Raw genomic sequence first — 14,467 nt, forward strand, 5'->3', positions numbered from 1 at the left:
TTGTATTCCTCAAGGGTAATTTTATTTTCACTTCCATGAAGTTATTTTAAAACTTTTTTTAAGCCAGCACATGAAAACCTCAGAAATGTGTTGTCCTAATGAGAAACAGCTTAATTCCACATGCTGTAGCACAATGGAAGGAAGAGGTCTTGAGAATGAATGTTATTCTGCTCTACTGTGGGAAAAAAAATAGAACTCTAGTTTTCAGGATACAAATTTTGCATTATTACTGAAATGGACACTTCCTCTTGTAAGGACTTTTTTTTCCTTCTTTGCTTTTTCCTACACAATATGTCCTCATCAGGCAGAAATATACACTTGCTATCAAGTTTGTCATCTTTATTCCCTTATAATTGTGGAGACAATTTACCACAGAATTGACAATGGGTCCTGTTCATGGAAAATTTTTAAAGCTTAATTTTATTAATTAAATACATATTACTATTCCATCAAGATTTTAAATACATATTGGTATTCATATTGTCCACAACTTCTTTCTGGTCTTAATCTGCATTCACATAACATTGACATTTTTACCAATTTGAACAAAGGCAGTTATTGTCCATTTGGTTTTATCTATCAGAAGATTTGACCACCAATACAGTGTCAGTGATAGGCTTGGATCTCTGGATGTGCACAAAAAGATAATGTGTTGCAGTGCTCAGAGTTTTGAGTCGTGTTCTTTCAGAATGTTTAGATGGCAGAAAGCTGCTTCAACTTTTCAAACAAAGCTAGAGCAGGGTGAAATCTTATATATGGGTTTAGGATGAAATAATTAGGGGATGTGATCAAATGGTCTGCTTAAGTCTGCTTTCTGTTTTATTTAAACACTTAAATAAACAAAACAAAGCTGTTAGTCCAGTTGAGCCTGTATTTAACTTGGATCTGGACTGGGACTATTTTCAGTCTAGAGAAACAGCTGTGAAAGTTCAGTGTCAGCTAATGTTTTTTTTTTTTTCTTTTTAACGACAATCAAAAATACTCACGCAAACAGGATGCTTTGTGCAATGTAGCAAGCAGAATATTCTTGGAATCTTTTCACTTTGGATACCGCCTGCTGTTTTAACAAATGTAAACCTACCAATGCTGAACAATGAACTAGAAAAAAAAAAAGCCTTGTGATAGCTTGTAAAGTAAAATCCTCAGTAAAATGCAATATCAAATTTGAATAAACTCTGGAAAACTAATGATAATGCTGTAATGCTAATGAAAGCTGATTTGCTTGGCATTATCTTCAGGACAACAATAAGTAATAATGTTGTTAATACTAAGAAAATGTAAGTCTTGTTTATCACCAGTATCATGATTATGCATATATATATAGCACTTGGACATTCTACACTTTTGGTAGCACTATTAAAATCTTGAGTCAACTGTTAGCATTAACAGCTGATAGGCCAGGTAAAGCTTTGAGGGAGGTTCAGTGCAATGTTTGTAGTATTTTTCTTCAATAATATAACTGGAGGAGGAGGAGGAGCCTTATGCAGCACATTATAAGTTAATATGGCTTGGCGAGGCGTAGTGTATTAGAATGGAAGTAATTCGCCCATGGCTGCGGAATGCATTCTGATGCAGTATATGCAGAGTTATGACAGGCAGATGCCATGCTGACTTGTAGATTGCAGGCTCTGTATCAGGTGCCACAGGAGAGTCCATTAGCTATTTGCTGAAGCAGCCTCATCTGGCTTCTTCCTCTTCCTCCTCCTCTTGCTGTAGTTTCTTCATGCCAACAATATCCATCTTCTCCCTGATGTGGTCTGCAGATGAAGCCATGTCACTATAGGGCTCCCAAAACACTGCTCACTGTTTAAACCAACTGCTAAATCACGTTTATTACTCACTTTATGCATTTAAAATTATAAGTTTCCTTTACAATGCTTTTCATTGCTTTTAAATAGTAATAATAATTTAGTAAATTCTCTTTTACTAAACTTGAAATTACCTAAAAAAAAAAAAACCATTCACTGAGTAATGTTTATATCCTCCATAATTGTAATAGTGTTTAAAATAAATGTGGTTATTGAAATAAAACAAAGCTACAATGTTAGCTATCGACTTTGCAACAGCACTGGTTATAGTATCATACTTAGCTTGATTCATGGGTTTCTAAAAGAGTACTCTGTCGAAAGTGACAGGTTTCATTTGTTGTATTGTTTTTGTCAGTAGCAGAAGAACTACTAGAAAGTTTATTTTGAGAAGTGAAAGCATGTTTAGCAGCATGCAGGTGGTACAGCAGACTAGATGCACTTCTGTGATGCTGGAACTCACTTTGACAGTAGATACAAGTAACCCTCTTTCTATCCAATGAACCATCAAAAAAATGTTTTTTAAAAAAATCGATGACTACACCGATTCAATCCTGGAATGCACTTGAGTGTATTAAAACGGTGCTGCAGGAAATTAATTATGGTATGTTAAAAGTGACAAGACAGAGGAGTGTGATTTATGTGCGTTAAAAAAAATAATCTCCCAAAAAATGAACACATTAATCACAGAAGTTAACTGTGATTAATTAGCAGTCCTAATTACATATTATATATATTCTGTATCAATCTGTATTTTTGTTATCTTTGTAAAAACTGACCAAACTGCAGATTCAATAGCAAGCATACTGCAGAGCAGCACACTTTTAGTGCAAGTATAATTATAAATACACCACAGTAAATTGTGTAATCTATACTCAGAGAGTATACTGGTAAATGTTTGTATCTTCTAGTGCTATAGAGGTGTTCAATAGTTTTTTACATTTCCAAACAAAGTAGATATTATAAACACATAGCAGTTAAGCCCTTTTAAATCACTCAGGAAGCCAAACAGCCATGGGCTTCTGTAACAACATTCCATGTAAAAATATGGGTCACTACTGAGCTTTAAATTATCTACTAAGTAAAAATGGAATGGCGTCACAGTGAGCAGAGATCTTCCTATGACTTTACAGAACCACTTTACTTCACTTGGGCAAGTGACGCTGCAGCTGCTAAACTTAAGAAACAGCTGAGAAAGTAACACAGAGTGGCGGATATCAGAAACTCAGACAAGTCAAGGACATCAGAGGAACCACAGGCTCCGCATAGAGTTACCATCTGCTTGGAACTACTGATAAATTTTCCCAAGTGACCATCCAGCACCCAGCATTAAATCACAGCAGGTTAAATTTAGAAGTTGTCAGAGCAGCAGATGACAGAGAGCAGACAGACAGGCCGCCCAGCAGTTAAACCAACACCTCAAAAACAAGTTACATAAATACCCTGAAAGCCAATTAAAGGTGAGAAATTGTGTTTTTCAATATTTACTGAGTTAAACTGAATTTAAAGTTAAACTTACACAATACAACTTCTGTATTCAATCTAAATGTTATGACAGAATCTGGCTAGGCTCCCAGAACATTGTTTTAATATTAAGAGTTTCAGCTCCCAAACCTTGGAGTTCATCAATGCCATGCTTCTCAACTTTACAACTTGGCTCAATGAGGCCCAAATAGTTGTCTGACATAACACTGCAAGTCAGTGGGGTATATTTTTCTGAACAGTGGCAGATCAAAATAGCCATCTATTCAACTCATAACCCCTCTCTGTCCCAGAGGATTCACAAAAAGCTGTTGAATTTAAATCTGCCATGGTTTAGATCATCAAAATTGAACCTTATGTCTCAGTTAAGTTTTGGCACCAAGTGATCTTCAACAGAAGAAAAGGGGCAAGAGGTAATATTTCTAAAGCTAGTGAGACATAAGAAAATTTATTTTCAAACCTTGGTTATCATTCTTCTAACATAACAAGCAGTGATTTTCAAACAGTGGTTTGCATAGTCTTTTATATTTAGCTCTGACTGAATCAGGGCTACAGAATACAAAAAATAACACAGAGCATGTCATCTCTTGACTTCAAGTTAACATCTTTATCAGTGACTGCTATTTATGTCATAACTACCAAGTAACTGCCAATAATCTGTCATGGACACATTTGTTATCTAACAAGTTATCTACTAAACATAAACTTTAGGTTGTATATAGATTATCTGGAAGCAATCCTGTGTCTGCTTGCTGTATAGCTGATGTCCAGTCTGTAAAATGTGTGGCCCTACAGCACATTGGTATTGTAAGTATTTTCCCAGCCCCAGTATCATATTTTTTCTATTTAATGCACTGCCTTTTAACCCCATCTATAAATATTATTTAAATCAAGATTATCTGTAGATCCACCAATACCTAATTATTGAATGTATATCCCACCTAAGATACAATTAAATGATAAATTTAAAAATATTTTTTCATCACACAACTACCTTTTTTCTAATCATGGCTTTCTGAAGTTTACATTCTTGTCTGGTTTTCTAGCTATTCCAAGTAAAGATTTGGAATTTACTGTACATCTTCACCACTCCAGCTGTTATTTCCAGTCCAGTTCCAGAGTTCTGACATGCTATTATTATTCCAACCAATTACTGTCCTTGCACACCACTGAAGTATTACATGAAGCAGTATGCACAAAGGTCACCAACCAGCAAAGTATGCTCATTTGTTACACATATCTTTGACTTACTTTCAATTTTAGATTATGCATTGCTAGGTTTACAACTGTTTCACAAACTCACTAGTTTGCCATAGATACCAAACTCCAAATATATGTTGTCCGATCAGAAATTACATCTATTTTCATGCACCACATTTTGTATTATTATTATTTTATTAAATATAATGTGCAATAGACTTCTACCTTAGCCCCAATCCAAATGTTATCTTATAATGTAAGTAATTCAACCCTACTGCATAAATATCACTCCAGCATCTGTTGGACAAGAGTAAAACTTTTTTAGACTGCTCAAAAAGTATTTATCACGTGCAAGGGGAGCGGATAATGCTTTGGTGTTGATATTAAGATGTGCTGCTGATAGACATATATAAGCAATAGATACAATTATGGTTTATGGCAGAAAATTGCAGGTGTGGTATAGATCTTCACAGATTCCATGGCCAGATGTGTGTTAACTTTATATGACAAATTAAACTGGTGAAGTACCAAATATCATTTACTTAAGCATTGTTTTATGTAATAGCTCAGTTGTAACTGCAAAAAGTACATTACCTATATCTATTATTATAGTGTTTAAAATGTTTATGTCCAAGTATTCTAATTGTCAGTAACAATGTAACACTGTTAAAGTGCTCCTGTTTTGTGGTAATTGTCTGGAATAGGGGAAAATTCAATTCTAGAAGTGAAATACATTAAAAGTATATTATGAACCCTTAGCAATATTATACAGTAGTAAAAAAAAAAATTGAAGCATTTCTCAAAACATCTTCAGAAAATATGTCAACTTAAAACAGAATAGATACAGTGGCCAAATAGGAATAAAAAAAACCATTTGGAATATTAATGCATCAGCTAGTGCTTACATATATTCATTGATGACAATTAAAAGCTGCCCAGCAGAACCTGTTCTGCTGTGAAATTATGCAGTAGTGACACCTAGTGGCCAGATAGGATTATACACAGATCTCCCCCAGCTTCGCAGCCACATTCCCAACTTTTACATGGCACGACAAACTCCAAATAAATACTTTCAGATTTCCTGTGCCCTAAAATAAAACAGCAGGTGTTACAAAAAGCATGCTTGGGTACAAGAAACAAACAAGAATAATCACATGTATATACCAAAGATAATAGTTCCCATGTAATAGTTTATTTATTGAAACAAAGCTTTCCATTTTTTATTATTATAATAATTATTTAAACAAAGCTTTGTCCATCACTTGTTTCTTGAAGTGCATGGGTATCACAGCAATCTTGGAAAATTTTTAAAAAGCTGGTTTAACTTGCCAATATCTGCTTAAACATACAATCAATACATACTTAAAAACAGCAGGTTAGGCAGTTTACATTGGTATCAAAGGCCTTCAGGGCAGGTTGAGTATTGGCACAATACAAAAGATGCAGCAACATTTTAAGGTATAACAAATTAAGACAAAAATTATAAAATACATTTCTTACTGTCTACAAACAGGAAGTTTGCCTAAAGCCTAAAAATTCTACAGCACCAAGTAATAACAAGGACAGAAGTAGCACTTGGACATTCTATACTTTTAGTAGCACCATTAAAATCTTGAGTCAACTGTTAGCATTAACAAATGACAGGCCAGGTAAAGCTTTGAGGGAAGTTCAGTGCAATGTTTGTAGTATTTTTCTTCAATAATATAACTGGAGGAGGAGGAGGAGCCTTATGCAGCACATGATAAGTTAATATGGCTTGGCGAGGCGTAGTGTATTAGAATGGAAGTAATTTGTCCATGGCTGCGGAATGCATTCTGATGCAGTATATGCAGAGTTATGACAGGCAGATGCCATGCTGACTTGTAGATTGCAGGCTCTGTATCAGGTGACACAGGAGAGTCCATTAGCTATTTGCTGAAGCAGCCTTATCTGGCTTTCCTCCTTCTTCCTCCTCCTCCTCCTCATCCTCCTCATCCTCCTCCTCCTCTTCCTCATCCTCCTCATCATCCTCCTGCTGTTCCTCCTCCTCTTGCTGTAGCTTCTTCATGCCAACAATCTTCATCTTCTCCCTGACGTGTTCTGCAGATGAAGCCATGTCACTAGGGCTCCCAAAAAACTGCTCAGTTCTATAAATTAAAAAAAAAAAAAAACATATAAATTCTATAGAATAATTCATATTTTATACATATATTACACACTGAGCATCAAAAGAAACGTATCACTTATATTTGAGCATCAAAAGAAACTTATCACTTATATTTGTATAAAATTCACTAGATATCATCGAAAAATGTCAAACTCTGTTTTAGAGCATGTGCAGTGACTTTTTATTGTTCCGATTAACAATTGACATCACGAAGATGCTGCAAAATGATCTGTCTATCTTGGGCAGGTGTTGTGACTCTTAGTCTCCCAGTTCGTGGCCTGTCATTGACAGAGTGTGTCTGGTTATACCATCTCGCAAGGTTTGAAATTGCTGGCTGTGAGCACCCAAGACAGCAAGCCGCAGTACGCTCCCCTAGTCCAGCCTCCAACATGCCGATTGCACAGAGATGCAGCTCTCTTGACAGACGTGGCATATTGTTTTTTTTCTGTTATTTTCTTTATTGCTTTTATTCAAGCTTGCAATTCAACAGTTGAAATCACTCCATATCCAGTGTCCAATCAACTGTCTCAATGGGCAGTAGTGTGGAGTAGTGGTTAGGGCTCTGGACTCTTGACCGGAGGGTCATGGGTTCAATCCCAGGTGGGAGACACTGCTGCAGTACCCTTGAGCAAGATACTTTACCTAGATTGCTCCAGTAAAAACCCAACTGTATAAATGCGTAATTGTATGCAATAATGTATAAAAAAATAATGTAATTGTATGTAAAAATAATGTGATATCTTGTAACACCTGTAAGTCGCCCTGGATAAGGGCGTCTGCTAAGAAATAAATGCTAATAATAATAATTAGGTGATTAAGTGCATATGCTTCAGTCATAGTCACTCAAGCGTGTCATGGTCAGTGATGAATGATCGAGTGATTAAAAAGAAACCAAAAACATTTTGTCAATACGATGCAGTCAGAGCGGGGTTCACCACAGAGTTTCTGATTGCAGAAGACTATAGTTTTTTTTCATCACTGTTCCCATAGAGCTCCATTATAACTAGATTGGTAAATACGTTAAGTAAAACCTCCATGCAATTAAAGCGTGTTTCCACGAGAATGTTTTATGTAGTTGGGCGGCATATCGATCTTTTTGTTTTTCACTTGTTGCAGAATTATTATTATTATTATTTATTTCTTAGCAGACGCCCTTATCCAGGGCGACTTACAATTGTTAGAAGATATCACATTATTTTTAGATACAATTACCCATTTATACAGTTGGGTTTTTACTGGAGCAATCTAGGTAAAGTACCTTGCTCAAGGGTACAGCAGCAGTGTCCCCCACTGGGGATTGAACCCACGACCCTCCAGTCAAGAGTCCATAGCCCTAACCACTACTCTACACTACTCTATTCAGCACGTGTTTTATATACCTTATTTTTGTTCGAAAATACATGGGTTATAATCGTGGTAAGTTTCTTTTGATGCTCATATATATATATATATATATATATATATTAACAGTCAAGCATAGTTTCATGTACTGTATATCAAACTACATTGTATACAGTACATATATGATTTTATATACCGGTAGTTGAGTGTAATATTGCACAAATGTTCCTTACCCATCGGGGTAAACTACAGGCACAGTTAGTCTGTCCAGCAGAGATTTACCCACTGCTTCAACTTCTTCATACGCTTCTAAATCTATACAGACTTTAGGCTGTTCTGGACATTCCTTTAGAATCTGTAAAATAAATCAAAGCATAAATGGAAACATAGAAAAACAGAATAAATGCCCTTTTTGTTTACATTTATATTTTTTTTGTTTTCTTTTGGCAATGTAAATTATACACACACAGTACATATAATAAGTATAAACGGTTATATGACATAACAGCGAGTCCAAAACCGCGACGGACATTACAGCGCAGACCATTACAGCGACTGCCCATAACAGTGCTACAACATCACCATGCCGAACAACAATTCCCATAAGACTGCGATGTTCACAAAAGCGTCCCATACCAGGAACTAAGACACACAACGTAGTCAGAGCGGGGTTCACCACAGATTTTCTGATTGCAAAAGACTATAGTTTTTTTTTTTTTTAATCACTGTTCCCATAGAACTCCATCATAACTAGATCGGTAAATACGTTAAGTAAAACCGTGTTTCCACGAGAATGTTTTATGTAGTTGGGCGGCATATCGATTTTCTTTTTGTTTTCACTTGTTGCAAAATGATATTCAGCACGTGTTTTGAGATATATATATATATATATATATATATATATATATATATATATATATATATATATAATTACTCCTCCACAGGACATCCGGGATTGGGCTAGGCCTATATAAAAGAAGGATAGGACAGTCAATCTCGTGATGCAGTTAGGTACTCAATTACAGGCGCCATTTGTGGAGCCCACTCAGTACTGAATACATTGCGGCGATGCTGTGTTGCAGCGCCAGGATATACCGGTATTTTTTTAATAATACAAAATATCATTAATATAAAGTGACTGACATATTTATGCGAATTAATGCTTGATTATGTAAAGAAACAATAAACCAAATGCTTCCTGTTTTCAGGAACAACAGTAATATACAGTCCCAATAAAGCATTCCCTACACATCATCACACAGTTGCAACTTCCCTAAAATCCCAGGGATATGCAACAGGAAAGTGTTTCAGTAAAACAGCAGCTTCCCAAACCACAAAATGGGTCATTCTGACCTGCTTTACATCATTCAAAAACCTGGACAACTGCTTTGCAAACCTAATACATAATTTGTATTTTCATGTTTCTTACAGTACAATATATTCTCTAGTGCTGTTCTTTGGAAATATTTAAGAGACTGAAGCGGTACAAATGTTAATGCGGTAGCCTAATAAATACATTTCCGACCTAGGCTTTCAAATAAAATTATCAAACCATCCGTTTATTTACATTTCAACAGGACAAAAGCGGATCTTCTTCAGATCAGCTTCAGGTAAAGTGAATAATCTGCATCCCGAAGCGGTCGTATTTCGGCTTGGGGTCCAAACATATTTATAGATAGATATTGAAACCACACCTTTGTCACTAATATGGGAAGGAAAAAAAAAACGATGCCTGCAGGCAGTAATCAGAGTGGACACACCTCTGATCTCAAACCAGAGTGCATTAGGCAGCCATCTTGAAAATACCTTTGAGACAGAATTAAAACGTCTAAGTATAAAAACTTGTCCGGATGTTAACAATGAAAAGAAATATTACAGGTATGTTATTTAAACAGTTGTAACAACACGTGGGGACGTGTAATGCTATATTTTTCAGAACCCCGCTACTTAAGTAAACTAAACAGTAAACTGAGGTATTTAACATGAACTGAATTGTTGGATCACTGGTGGGTGCATATACTGCACCTATCCCTAACAAACCTATTTCAAAGTAAGTCTTTCAAAACATGGTTTACATTTTTGTTTTTACATTATTGAAAATGCCTTGGAATTATTAAAAGAAGAGTATTCTTTAAAACATATGTAACTCCACCTTTTCAGCTGCAGTGTGAAATGTACTGGCCATCTCCAATCGATGCACCCTTTCTTCAGAAGTTACTGTGAACTGCTTCCACACTCTGTTGAGCCGAGGCAGTGTGTCCCCTGAAGACCTTGTAGTACATCGGAGTGACTGACACAAAACCACAGTGGCCTGGAGCAGCTGTCTTCCATAATCGTACGTGCTCTGGGATAAATACAAGAGACACAATAAGGTCAGTTTCCAGTCAGTAAATGCCTAAAGAAGAAAAAAAAACATCTAAAAATAGCAAATAAAATATGAAATAAAAATGTTTAATTTTTTTTTGTGAACAAAAACAAAGAATCCAGGGTAGTGGCATCTCTGTTGGAATACTTTGTAAACAAGATATAACATGGATATGTGAAAAAGATCATTAGCAATGAAGCCAGAGGTTAACACAATGTCGCAGTGAAACAGTTTCTTTTTCCTGGTCCAGTCTCTATACTCGAGAATTAAATTGGCACGACCGCAATATGGCAGCCATGTTGGGTCAGATGTCAATGTCGTGGTCACCAACACATTTAGATACAGTGTTTATAAAGCCCTGCAAATCTTAAGGTCACTACCTCAAATGGTATCCGAGTTATGAGGTCACATGACCCCAATATATTGGCCATCTTAGTTCACACGTTGAAGGTTGAGGTGGTGGGTCAGTGGCAGCAGAATGAAAATTACATACAAACAATATGAACATACTTCATGGCGATGCTTGAAAATAATTATTTTCTGCAAATGAAGACTATGGGAATGTTTAAAAATAAATGTACTTTTGCACAAAGCAAAACTTAATCATTCATTTCTCCTCATTTCTGGACATTTACATAACACTGCCCACATTAATTTTCACTTTTACCAAAAGAATAAGACTTCTTATATGCATTTTAAAACATTTCCAATTTACATTGTATAATGTTTTCAGTATCGGGAAATCCTTTAAATAGAACCTTACTCTACAAGTCAAGCTCAGTGATTTAATACAGACACTTTTAATAACCATACGCAAATAATTCCTGAGGGGAAATATCGCGGCTCACATGAATAGAAAAAACTGCCTAGAAGTAGTTGCTCTGTGCATTAATGATTCAGACAACAGCTTGCCTCATCAATGATGAAGGTTCAGATGATGAAAATGTGTAGTTTGGCGGTTTCGGAGGAGATGATACAGACTGGTTAGGCAGTTTTGTTGTTATGCTACAATCCATATTCTTTATATATATCTATATTTTTACATACATATATATATATATACATATATATATATATATATATATATATATATATATATATATATATATATATATGTATATATATATATATATACACACACACATATATATATATACACACACATATATATATATACACACACACACATATATATGTATATATATATATATATATATATATATACACACACACACACACACACACACTGCTGTGAAAAAGTCTTGCACATTTTTGCATTTTTCTACTCAGATGCATTATGAGCATCAACAATTTACTCAAAGCCTCCACTAGTGTTTTCTATTATTATAACAACCTTGACTTGCATGAGTGAAACAGCTCACATTGCTTGATTTTCAAGATGTGGTATCCGAAGAATAATCAACAAATACAGAGAAACATCATCTGTAATTGACAAACCCAGGACTGGAAGACCCAAAAAGCTGTCTAACAGGGATGAGCAATACTTGAAGATAATATCCTTAAGGAATAGAAAGAAGACAAGCATTGAATTGACAACAGAACTGGCAGAAAGCACCGGTGTCATTGTCTGTCCATCAACAGTCTAAAGCACTTCTGACCATTGTTCCATAGTCCAATTTCTGTGTTCTTGTGCATATTTTAGCCTTTTAGTCTTGTTCCCCTTTCTTAACAGAGGTATTCTTACTGCAACACATCCTTTAAGTCCTGATTTCAAGAGTGACCTTCGTAATGTTGATTTGATGGACACCATCACCTACTTTAAATTGTGTTTTACCAGTCAATAAATGTATTAACTGCACTTCTTGATTCTTTAGCGTGAATGTGTGCTGTGTTCTACTTTTGAATTTTAAGCATACCTAATTGTAAACGTACTCTATATATCAATTGTTAATAATGCCTGTAATTTTGGCCCTGCCTGAGTCAACACCCCCCCCCCGACACACTTTTGCCTGAACAACAACTTTACACCCCCTGGGCATTGACTTGGCAGAATCCGGTAATAAGGAAATTGATTAAATAATAATTAATGTTACATAACTTAAAGCTGAGTCAAAACAAAATAATATGAACTAAAAACATGCATTTAAAAGTAAATACATGTGTTGTACGTTATCTGCAATACTTAAAACGATTGTCACATACCTGTGCAACATCAACAAATTTTCTGTGTTTTTCCAATAAAGTTTTTACTTCCTGTGCATCATCTCCTAGTCTGATGTGGGTCTTCAGCTGAGCCTCCAGCAGCTCACTTAACCATTCAACTGCCTTTATAAATAAAATAAAAAAAAACAAAAGTAGAGTAAAATGCACACCATAAGCTTTTTTTCAATTCTTTATCTGTTATCATATGCAGCAACACAGTATATATAAATTGGCGAGAGTTGTACCTGAGCTGCATCTTCCTCGCATTTAAAAAGCTGCACCATCTGAAGCATTTTTAATCTCCTCACGTCTACCATATCTTCACACCTTGAAAGAACACACAAGATTTGAGGGATATATCTTTACTGTGCCATCTAAAATGCCTACATCACAATATACAACCAGTGTGATTTATGAGTCAGGGAAGGTACACAAAAGGGAAATTAAACATTCAAAAGGATTGACACTAAAAGTTAGAACCATAACCATATATCTATCAGGGAAGTCAATAACCCTTAGCTCTTCACAACAGTCCATCAAACACACAACAGATTCAGATTCTATTTGTGCCTTAGTTCCACTGAATAATTATATCAAAAGGTGAATCATCAATTTTGAAACTGACATTTGATCCTCTGGAGTATGATCAGAATTGCTAAATACAGTAAAAAGGAGTCTTCCAACACCCCTATCACATTTTTGTGTTGTCCATAATAAACCCTTAGAAAATGTGTTCCACCTATAATATTTTCTTGTAATAAAATAAATGACTCTCCGTATAGTGTTTTTTTACATAACAAAATGCAAGATCAAAATGTTAATGGTTCTCCCAATACTGGTTCACTGACAAACTAAAGGATGACAATATTTCAATCCGCTGCCATTTAGATCAAAGCTAATAGGTAAACAGTATCTAGTATTATTACCTCATGCCATTGACAGACTGTTACATATCGGTTACTAAATTACTATAAATGTGTATCTAGCAATTACACCAGATTAGCAACTAATCCTAGAAAAACTAAAATAAATAAGTAAATAAATAAAAACAATCAAACTAACCTTTGTTTGCGAAGCTGCATATCCTCCATTACACCTTGTATATGTTCGACATTCTCTTTATTTTCAATAGTAACATCTTTCCCATAGGCCCAGGATGCCTGGTTAGAAATCTGATCTAGAAGAACTTGGCCCTTTTCCCTCAAGCCTTGGAGAGTTCCACCTAGACACAGCAAAAATGCTTATTAATAAATTCCTTATTCCAATATCACCAAACTAGGAGAAAGCAACAATGGCCCTTCCAGTCCAGGTCTTTGTTCCAAGTATGTTCTAAACTGTTAAACTAAACCAAATAAACCTCCATTAAGGCCCTATTATAGCTGTTAATTATTTCATTATACAAATTGAACCTGGAGTAGAATATGCCTTCAGGACTGGAATTGCCATCCCTGCACTTAACATTTTACATGCCTTCAACTGACAGAATACTAAATTAAATTGTATTAGTCTGGATCTTGTTACTAGTTAGTGTAACTCCTACGCTAACTGTGGGAAACTACTTGTACTGATGTTTCCTACATCCCTTAAGAAACCTTAGGTTTTGCGGTTGCATTTTTTTTTTTTTTTGGCCATTATGATGATTATGTTTTTTGCTTTCTGTAACAGCATGAGAAAATAAAATGTTAGGGTAACCTTACCCACACTCTTGAGTTTTTCCTCCAGATGTTTTAAGGTTTGTTGAATTGCTGCACCATCAGCAGGAGCTACATCTGCACACAGCATCCCGAGTAAGCCATCTAACTGTTGGGATAGCTAAAATAAAAAGAGGATTATTAGTAACTACTAAATACAAAATGATCAGGATCATCAAAAGTAGATCACTGTGACTGACATCCACCTTTTGTACTTGCACAAAAGTGTGATTTACATACGGATCCATATTTGCCTCCATATAGCCTCAGAATG

At 35.4% G+C, this 14,467-nt stretch overlaps 1 protein-coding gene across 2 annotated transcripts in view; it reads right to left on the bottom strand.

Moving 5' to 3' along the window:
* Positions 1-5,659: 5,659 nt before the first annotated feature.
* The window catches only part of LOC117426259 (SEC14 domain and spectrin repeat-containing protein 1), a 34,886-nt gene continuing 26,078 nt past the window's right edge, over positions 5,660-14,467 (bottom strand). For both annotated transcript variants that reach the window (XM_034043663.3, XM_034043664.3), the window contains exons 13-19: positions 14,200-14,314; positions 13,565-13,724; positions 12,748-12,829; positions 12,503-12,625; positions 10,127-10,318; positions 8,208-8,329; positions 5,660-6,613 (exon numbers count right to left, since the gene is read on the bottom strand). In XM_034043663.3, the coding sequence (XP_033899554.3) occupies positions 6,391-6,613; positions 8,208-8,329; positions 10,127-10,318; positions 12,503-12,625; positions 12,748-12,829; positions 13,565-13,724; positions 14,200-14,314 (1,017 nt within the window). In that variant the 3' untranslated portion in view covers positions 5,660-6,390. The remainder of the gene's footprint in view (positions 6,614-8,207; positions 8,330-10,126; positions 10,319-12,502; positions 12,626-12,747; positions 12,830-13,564; positions 13,725-14,199; positions 14,315-14,467) is intronic.

The sequence above is a fragment of the Acipenser ruthenus genome, chromosome 11, assembly GCF_902713425.1.
Source record: "Acipenser ruthenus chromosome 11, fAciRut3.2 maternal haplotype, whole genome shotgun sequence".
NCBI lineage: Eukaryota > Metazoa > Chordata > Actinopteri > Acipenseriformes > Acipenseridae > Acipenser > Acipenser ruthenus.